Raw genomic sequence first — 9,452 nt, 5'->3', positions numbered from 1 at the left:
GATAATGCAGGTAACTGTCAGAGAGGATGATGCAGGTAACTCACAGCGAGGAGGGCACAGGTAACTGTGGCAGCGAGGAGGGCACGGGTAACTCACAGTAAAGATAATGCAGGTAACTGTCAGAGAGGATGAGGCAGGTAACTCACAGTGAGGAGGACGCAGGTAACTCACACAGGAAGGCGCAGGTAACTCTGACAGTAAAGAGAACACAGGTAACTCACATGGTGAGGAAGTTGCAGGTAACTCACAGTGAGGAGGATGCAGGTAATTCACAGCAAGGAGGATACAGGTAACTCACAGCGAGGAGGATACAGGTAACTCACAGGAGAATGTAGGTAACTCACATTGAGGAGGACACGGGTAACTCGAAGCGAGGAGGACACAGGTTAACTCACAGCAAGGAGGACACGGGTAACTCACGGGGGCGCAGGAAACTGTCACAGCGATGAGGGTGCAGGCAACTCACACAGTGAAGAGGAGCAGGTAACTCACAGTGAGGAGGACACAGGTAACACACATGGTGAGGAAGGCGTAGGTAACTTCACAGTGAGGAGGACGCAGGTAACACACACGGTGAGGAAGGTGTAGGTAACTCACAGGAGAACACAGGTAACTCACAGTGAAGAGGATGCAGGTAACTCACACATTGAGGAGGACGCAGGTAACACACATGGTGAGGAAGGCGTAGGTAACTTCACAGTGAGGAGGACGCAGGTAACACACACAGTGAGGAAGGCGTAGGTAACTTCACAGTGAGGAGGACGCAGGTAACACACGGTGAGGAAGGCGTAGGTAACTCACAGGAGAACGCAGGTAACTCACAGTGAAGAGGATGCAGGTAACTCAGTGAGGAGAACGCAGGTAACACGGTGAGGAAGGCGTAGGTAACTTCACAGTGAGGAGGACTCAGGTAACACAGTGAGGAGAACACAGGTAACACACACAGTGAGGAAGGCGTAGGTAACTCACAGGAGAACGCAGGTAACTCACAGGAAGACGCAGGTAACACGGTGAGGAATGTGCAGGTTAACTCACAGTGAGGAGGTCACAGTTAACTCACAGTGAGGAGGACGCAGGTAACTCACAGTGAGGAGGACGCAGGTAACTCACAGTGAGGAGGACGCAGGTAACTCAGTGAGGAGGACACAGGTAACTCAGGAGAATGCAGGTAACTCACAGGAGAAAGCAAATAACTCACAGTGAAGAGGATGCAGGTAACGTGCTGAGGAAGGCGCAGGTAACTCACAGTGAGGAGGACACAGGTAACGTGCTGAGGAAGGCGTAGGTAACTCACAGTGAGGAGGACACAGGTAACTCACAGTGAGGAGAACTCAGGTAACTCACAGGAGAACGTAGGTAACTCACAGTGAGGAGGACGCAGGTAACTCACAGTGAGGAGAACGCAGGTAACTCATAGTGAGGAGGACGCAGGTAACTTACAGGAGAACACAGGTAACTCACAGTGAGGAGGACACAGGTAACACGTGCTGAGGAAGATGCAGGTAACTCGCAGTGAGGAGGACACAGGTAACTCACAGTGAGGAGGATGCAGGTGACTCATGAGGAGGGTGCAGGTGACTCACAGTGAGGAGGGTGCAGGTGACTCACAGTGAGGAGGGTGCAGGTGACTCACAGTGAGGAGGGTGCAGGTGACTCACAGTGAGGAGAACGCAGGTGACTCACAGTGAGGAGGACGCAGGTAACTCACAGTGAGGAGGACGCAGGTAACTCACAGTGAAGAGGACGCAGGTAACACATGAGAAAGGCGTAGGTAAGTCACAGTGAGGAGGGCGCAGGTAACTCCCAGTGAGGAGGACGCAGGTAATACACATGGTGAGGAAGGTGCAGGTAACTCACAGTGACTAGAACTCAGGTAACTCAGTGAGGAGGGCACAGGTAATTCACAGTGAGGAGGATGCAGGTAACTCACACAATGAGGAGAACGCAGGTAACTCACAGTGAGGTGGACACAGCTCACTCACAGTGAGGTGGATGCAAGTAACTCACAGTGAGGTGGATGCAGGTAACTCAGTGAGGAGGATACGGGTAACTCACAGTGAGGAGGATGCAGGTAACTCCCACAGTGAGGAAGACACAGGTAACTCAGGAAGGCAGAGGTAGCTCACAGTGAGGAGGGTGCAGTAACTCATTGAGGAAGACGTAGGTAACTCACAGAGGAGGATGCAGGTAGCTTTCAGAGCAAGGAGGACTCAGGTAACTCTCACAGTGAGGAGGGCGCAGGTAACTCTCACACTGAGGAGGACGTAAGTAACTTAGCAAGGAGGATGCAGGTAACTCAACAGTGCGGAGAACACAGGTAACTGACAGTGAGGAGGACGCAGGTAACTCACAGTGAAGAAGGCACAGGTAACTCCCAGCAAGGACAACACAGGTAATTCACAGTGAGGAGGACGCAGGTACCTCACAATGAGAAAGGTACAGGTGACTCACAGTGAGGAGGACACAGGTAACTCAGAGCAAGGAGGGTGGCAGGTAAATGTCAGAGTGAGGATGCAGGTAACTCTCACAGGAGGGCACAGGTAACTCAGTGAGGAGGATGCAGGTAACTTACAGGAGGATGCAAGTACCAGATGAGGATACAGGTAACTCACACAGTGAGGAGGACACGGTTAACTCAGAGCGAGGAGGGCATGGGTAACTCACAGTGAGGAGGACCCAGGTAACTCTCACAATGAGGAGGGATAGTGCAGACTGATCACCTAAACTCTTGGGTGGCATGGCCACCCACTCACCATCTCTTTGGGGGACCTCCAAATGGCACAGGGTCCGACAGAATTAGAAGGCACCCTGGGACTTCTGGAGACCACAGTGACACGCCTTCTGTGGTGGTGAGCCTGTCCCACCCATGTGGCTGAGCATAGCAGGAGCAGAGTTCTCTAGACCCCCTCAGTGTTAAGGTCGTTCTCTATGCCCTTGCGCTGGTTAAGAGGCTTTAGGACTTGATTAAATTTTCATGGAAGTCTGACTTGGCATTGTAGATGTGCTCTTGAGGCAGGCTGAAGTGTTTTCTTGTGTTTGTGTCCAGTGCTCATGGGACCACGTGCTGGGGAGGCCATCCTGGCATAGCCAGGCTCCAGGTGATGTGTGTGTGCGTGTGTGTGTTGGGTCTACACGCTAGCCCTCCCCACACGCCTGTGCAGCCTGCCGTGGCTGAGCATGTCGTCTTCACCCCATTCCCTGCGAGCAGACAAGGGGCCCCCACCGGTGGAGCACGATGAGAGCTACGCAGATTACCTGCCCAGGATGGAGCGGTACTGGGTGGTACGGGCCCATGAGAGCCTGGGCCCTGACGCCAAGGAGAAGAATGTGCTGAGAACAGCCCATGCAATGGCAAAAACATTTTTCAATGACTCGGTTCCGGATGCTACCCTGAGGCAGAAGTCAGATTGAATAACGTGTATGGAATTCCCTTAGTATCACTGGGTGTTTCAGAAAATAAACTGGACTGGTCACGAGGTGGCTGCAAAGATGGTTTTGTACAGCGCCAGTTCCACCAGCATTCCTGGTGGTTGAAGCTTCACCTCCTGTGGGGAGCCTGTGCAATGTGGAAGCATGGGGCAGCATCAGTCCACGCAGGGACTGGGTGGAGGGTGGCAAGGCCTTGCCTGAGAAGAGCCCGCAGGAAGGGGCTTTTTATGCTATCACCTCACTGTGCTGTGCTTCGTATGCATGTGGAGGGGGGATGTCTTTCTGAGAACAAGGAGTTTTTACAGAAGAATGTTCTGCTCAACCACACATCATCACCCTGGAGAGTCTCTTTGGTTTCTAAAAATTAGCAAAACATGTTCCTAGTGACGTTTAAATAAAGTATCTTTCGGCTGGGCTAGTCTGCTCCTTCTCTGCTGCTTGGCTTTGCTCTCTGGGTATCACGTGGAGTGTTCTTGGATGTTGGGTTACCAGGCTCCTTGGGACTCCTTCTCCCAGTTTACCCTTGTTGGGAGAAAGTGGGGAAGTCATTTTTCTAGTCCTTCCCCTTGCGCTTAAGGCTGTCCACATGCAGCACTGCCTGGCCAAGCCAGGCTGTTCAGGTGGGAGCTGTGATGTGTTAACATGCCGAACGCACCTGCCCAAGGCTGATGACCGAAGGCTGCTTCCATTTGCTTAATTGAGGTCAAAAGTCAGGCTGTGAGGTCATACCTGGTGTGATTTTTTTGTCCCTTTCGTCTTACCCAGTGAGAGTGTAGATATTCTTAGTTTTCAATTATGGGGCAGATAAAACTGCAGTCAACTCCATTGATTACCTTGAAGTTTATTTAAAAAAAAAAAAAAAGGCATCCTTTGGCCAAAGTAAGAGAAGAGTGGGCATGCCCACTTCCTGGCAGAGGGCTCGGGCCTATGGAAGCTTTAATGGGGTGTGGACAAGACACTGATTTGCTCCACCAAACCCCTGTCCTCATGGTGCTAGAATGGCCCAGAGTCAGTGTCACCTAGAGCCACCCCCACTTACCTGAAACCCATGGCTGGGTGGTCTGAAGGGCCAGAGGCAGCAAAAGTCCAGACTCTTCTGAGAATAGTCTCCCAAGAAAAGCCAGTCCTGCCTGTCTGCAGCAGCAAGTCCCGAGCCCTCCTGCGTGTGGTCCAGGCATCGAGTGATGGGTGCCCCCCACCAAGGTTGTGGGGCTCTGGTCATGGTGAGAGAGGCAAGTCAACTGTCACTCAGTAGCAGCACTGGCCGCCTGCCTGGGACTTACACAACGGTGTGCAGTCTGTACCAGTGGATGCAGATGGGTGGTCATCAGGTTTAACATCTTTATCTGTGGTCCCTTCCCTCGAGTGCTGGGTGGTCAGCATCTTTTTCTATAAATGTTCTGGACTGAGTCCAGCTGGAACATCATGAGGCAGGGCTGAGAAGTTGGGGTAAATGCAACAGTTGGCCCACGTGCCTGGCCACAGAGGCCCTTGCAGAACTCGAGGCGTTCCACTGACACCCCCACCACCCCCACCCACCCTGCCTACTCCTAACCTCAGGACTTAGGCTGGGTATCTGCTGCTTTTGGAGGAAGGAACTAGAAAATCTGTTGGCACCGACACAGTTGTCTGATGTCAGAGCCGCCTGTAACTGGATGTGATTTGAGGGAAGAAGATAGTTTTGAATCAACCAAGTTGAAAGACATTTTTAAAAAACCCAGGTAACAGACAAGTCTTTGTGCTTTGCTGCTATGCCCACAGGCTGGTGGTAAAGATCCTGTTTGGGTGAAGGAGGCCGATCAGAGCCAGTGAGGATTAAATGAACAGGCTTCCGGAACGTGAGCCGCCTCTGCTATTTAATTTCCATGATGAAAACACCAGTAAAGGCGTACCTTAAATGCAGAGCAGCAGGGGAGAGGTAAAAATACGACGTAGGACTGGGAGCCCTAAGAATAGCCCCAGCGGCGCCCTGCTGGGGAGTGGAAAGCACGCTGCTGCCATCTCTGCCAGGACTGGGTGCTGGTAAGCGCACTTGATGCCCGGGCGGTCGCTGTGGGAATGAGGGACAGCAAGAAGCCGGAGGCAAGCTGGGAAGCGGCTCTGTCCAATGTCGGGATAGGTGCGGTTGGATGTCACGGTCCTGCCTCGGTCCTGGGTTTGGTGATTTGTTGATGTTAAGCCCACCCCTACCTCCAGCCCATTTGACAGGTTCTGCCCTTTTTCTTCTTGGTGCCTGTAAATTGGGCCATACCATGCCCTGTGGACACTCCACCGGAGGTGGCCAAGCAAAGATTGGTGGGTGGGAGCAATTTGAGCTGCTCACTTGACCACAGACCCATGGCCGCTTGGAGGGTGACATGAGACCCAATGACTGATGAAATTCTCTATCCCCTGCCTCCCAGGAGTGGCCGAGCCCACTGGGTCAGCCATGTGGTATTAAGGTGCACGCTAAGGGGTTGTCTGCAAGCACTGGTATTTTAGGGGTTGGGTCGAGCTAAGTAAAAATCAGGGGAACCACCAGTTAAGCTTGGGAATCACCATCATTCAGTGTGATTGGCCTTTTTATTTTTTAGAGGTGATGATGGTGTTTATTGCAATTGGACACTACAGATTTCTTGACTGAATTGGCATAAGCAGGAGATCAGTAGCTAGGTCACAATTAAAAATAGGTTTAGGGACCAAATATCAGAAGAAGGGGCCAGAGAACTCCTATCCATGAGAGATGATCTCATTAACATGTTCCCATCTGGTGCTGGAGAGGGTCCTCCAGAGCCTTCCCATGTGCGACCAGGAGCTCGTGAGCATGACAGGAGAGTCAGGCTTGGACAACACTGCTCAGGGGTGCTGAAAGGAGGACAAGGAACACGGTGTTGGGCTGGCAGTTCTAATCAGAGGAAGATAGCTGGAGGGTGATCATTGTTTCCAGCAGGAAGGAAGTGGCCAGGCTGCAGCCTGACTTGCTGATGTTGACCTGGCCCCATCTCCTGGTTCTGTGCACACTGCTGGAGCTCTGTAATTATTACAGATGTAAAATCAGGCAGCAAAGCTGCGTGTTGGCCCAGGTAGCCCTAATTATAGATGGCAGTCGTTTTTATTACTGTTTTACAAAGCATCTCGGCAGTGCCATCCTGGCCCGGGCTGAGCCTGGTCACTGAGAACTGCACCCGGTGTCCCGAAGGCCCACAAGCTACCACCAGGACCAACCTGCGTGGCAGTGGCTACAGATGCTGGCCCCAAGGGTTCAAGCCGATGTTTTCCTCATTTCAATTCCAATAGCTCTCTGGGTACAAGCCATCAGGTGTTCAAGAGGCCACTGCTAGGTGGCAGCTGGTGGGTCTGGCACCTAGGGGTGGGAGCGCAGTGAGGACTGTGGCCTTTCCTGAGTAGTGCCAGGGCCAGCATCTTGAGTAGGGAAGGAGCTGGGCAGGGGCTTGGCTCAGAGAAGGCAGGGATGGGTGTTTGTAAGCTCTCCTGTGGAGGTGGGACTTGGAGAGAGCAGGGTCTATGGCAGGGAGAGCTGCTCAGGCAGGAGGAACACATTAAAAAAGACTCATTGAAAGGAAAGATGTTGAGTGATCACCCCCTGAAAAACATAAACATTGAAGCTTACAAAAGTGAAAACCAGAAAAAAAACCCACTGCTGTCTAATCAATTCCTACTCACAGTGACCCTGTAGGACAGAGTGGCAAAAGCAGACTGCCACATCTTTCTCCCTGGAGCAGCTGGTGGGTTCCAACTACCCATCTTTCAGTTAGCAGCAGAGCACTTAACCACCTGTGCCACCAGGGTTCCTCCAAAAGTGAAAAGAGGTTTTTTAAAAAAAAAAACATATTTTGAGGCACTTGAGGGCAAAGCCTGTATGTGAGGTTCGTCTTTTCTGTCCTCCGTCAGCTCGGTGTGGACCATGAATACTGTGGCTATGCTGCACGTTAGCGCTGAAGGGGACATGCTAGGCCTTGTCTGCCCTCGCCCACCATCGTCTGCTTATAGGTGAGAAACCAGAGGCCCCAAGAATGAGTTACAGTCACCACCTGGAGAGAGAATGAAAGCTGTCTAATTATGGGAAATGCTGGCAGTGGGGAGGTGGTGGGCGTATTTCTGAATTATGTTCTTGGTGTGTGTCCTCCACAAAAGTCAGTAAGACCCTCCAGACACTACAGAGTCGCTGGTAGGTGACATCAGCTCAGTTCCTTAAAAAGAAATTTGTCTTTTCTCCATCTCGCAATTTTGGCAATGGAAGGAGCTTCTTTCTGGTAGAGAAACGAATTTATAATGAGATGATACAAGTTTTCCAAAGTTTTAAACAAGGTTGTTTATTACTAAAGTGAACGAGATTTTTCTTGAATCTCTTACTGTTCAGTAGTGAAATATATAGTAATGGTATGATTTTAACAGTCACATTCATTGAAGAAAATTATTTTATTTCCAAGCTATTTTTCTACTTAAAAGAAAAGGAAGAAGGCCGAAGTAACTTTTTTAGCCTTTATCAGTAAGGAAAACTAGATTATAGTCAACATTCCCTTTTTTGCCAATGTACAAAATAATTGCACCGTATCAGCGAACAATTTACAGTCACCAGGAAAAAAAAAGTGATAAAAGAAAATACAGATCGAGACTGTTCTACCTTAGAATTCACAAGAAGGCATCTACATCAGGGTTAGTGGTTTCATGTCTAGAGTGAGGGCAAGTTTTCACATGTTGCTTACCCAAATGGTGAGGGGTTGTGTGGAGTTTTTGTTTACTTCAGTCAGGCTATGTCAGGTAGTGTTTCTTTGGAAATGGATGAATGGTGCCAATAAGCAAAGTCTAGGTAACTTAGAAGTTCAGTCTAGTTCAATGTGCAGGCGGGTTCTGGCAGGTTAGGTGTCCTAGGTGCACCAGTGACGGAGTAGGACTGTCTGCATGCGTGGGGAAGGAGCCAAGCCACAGTATAAACTAGGAGATGCCTGGCCCCTCAATTCTGCAGCCTTGGGCCCAATTACCCCCAGGACCCGGGGGGTGAAAGTGCAGGTTCCAGCTGTGCTGACTGTGGCAGTGACTTCAGAGCTCCAGGGAAGAAAAGCTGAGGTTCCCAAGCTGGACTCAAAGGGTCAGCCATCAGGTGTGCTCACATGGCGGTGGAGGGAAGTGCTCTGGCAGGGTCTTGGAGAAGGCCTGCAGCAGGCCCTGCCCACAGATGGGCTCACCACACCTCTCCTCCTATGCCTTCACCCTTGTCTTCTTAAGCCTAATCACAATATTTGGAAAACCATACTGGGTATTTGAAGAATTGACATCCTTCCTAGCTAGTTTTCTACATTTTTTACACTCGGTATGGTATGTTGTTGTTGTTAGGTGCCGTCGAGTCGATTCCAACTCATAGCGACCCTACGTACAACAGAATGAAACACTGCCCGGTCCCGCACCATCCTCACAGTTGGTGTTATGTTTGAGCCCATTGTTGTAGCCACTGTGTCAGTCCTTCTCATTGAGGGTCTTTCCCTTTTTCACTGAACCTCTACCAAGCATGATGTCCTTCTCCAGGGACTAGTCCCTTCTGATAACATGTCCAAAGTATGTGAGATGAAGTCTCTCCATCCTCGCTTCTAATGAGCATTCTGGCTGTACTGCTTCCAAAACAGATTTGTTTGTTCTTGTGGCAGCCCATGGTATATTCAATATTCTTCGCCAACACCATAATTCAAAGACATCAGTTCCTCTCTGGTCTTCCTTATTCATTGTCCAGCTTTCACACACATATGTGGCAATTGAAAACACCATGACTTGGGTTGGGCCCACCTTAGTCCTTAAAGTGACATCTTTGCTTTTTAACGCTTTAAAGAGATCTTTTGCAGCAGACTTGCCCAATGCAATGCATCCTTTGATTTCTTGACTGCTGCTTCCATGGACATTGGTTGTGGATCCAACTAAAAGAAATCATTTACGACTTCAGAATTTTCTCCGTTTATCATGATGTTGCTTATTGGTCCAGTTGTGAGGACTTTTGTTTTCTCTATGTTGAGGTGTAATCCATACTGAAGGCT

General features: G+C 50.3%; 1 protein-coding gene across 1 annotated transcript in view; it reads left to right on the top strand.

Annotated features, from left to right (window-relative positions):
• The window catches only part of KLHDC4 (kelch domain containing 4), a 38,639-nt gene extending 34,799 nt beyond the window's left edge, over positions 1–3,840 (top strand). Inside the window, exon 12 of the mRNA XM_004377799.2 lies at positions 3,209–3,840. Coding sequence (XP_004377856.1) covers positions 3,209–3,411 — 203 coding nt within the window. The 3' untranslated portion in view covers positions 3,412–3,840. The remainder of the gene's footprint in view (positions 1–3,208) is intronic.
• Positions 3,841–9,452: the final 5,612 nt, after the last annotated feature.

This window comes from Trichechus manatus, unplaced genomic scaffold (assembly GCF_000243295.1).
Source record: "Trichechus manatus latirostris isolate Lorelei unplaced genomic scaffold, TriManLat1.0 scaffold00053, whole genome shotgun sequence".
NCBI classification, from domain to species: domain Eukaryota; kingdom Metazoa; phylum Chordata; class Mammalia; order Sirenia; family Trichechidae; genus Trichechus; species Trichechus manatus.
Note: the sequence above shows the minus strand (reverse complement) of the source record. Positions and strands in the feature narration are given on the sequence as shown.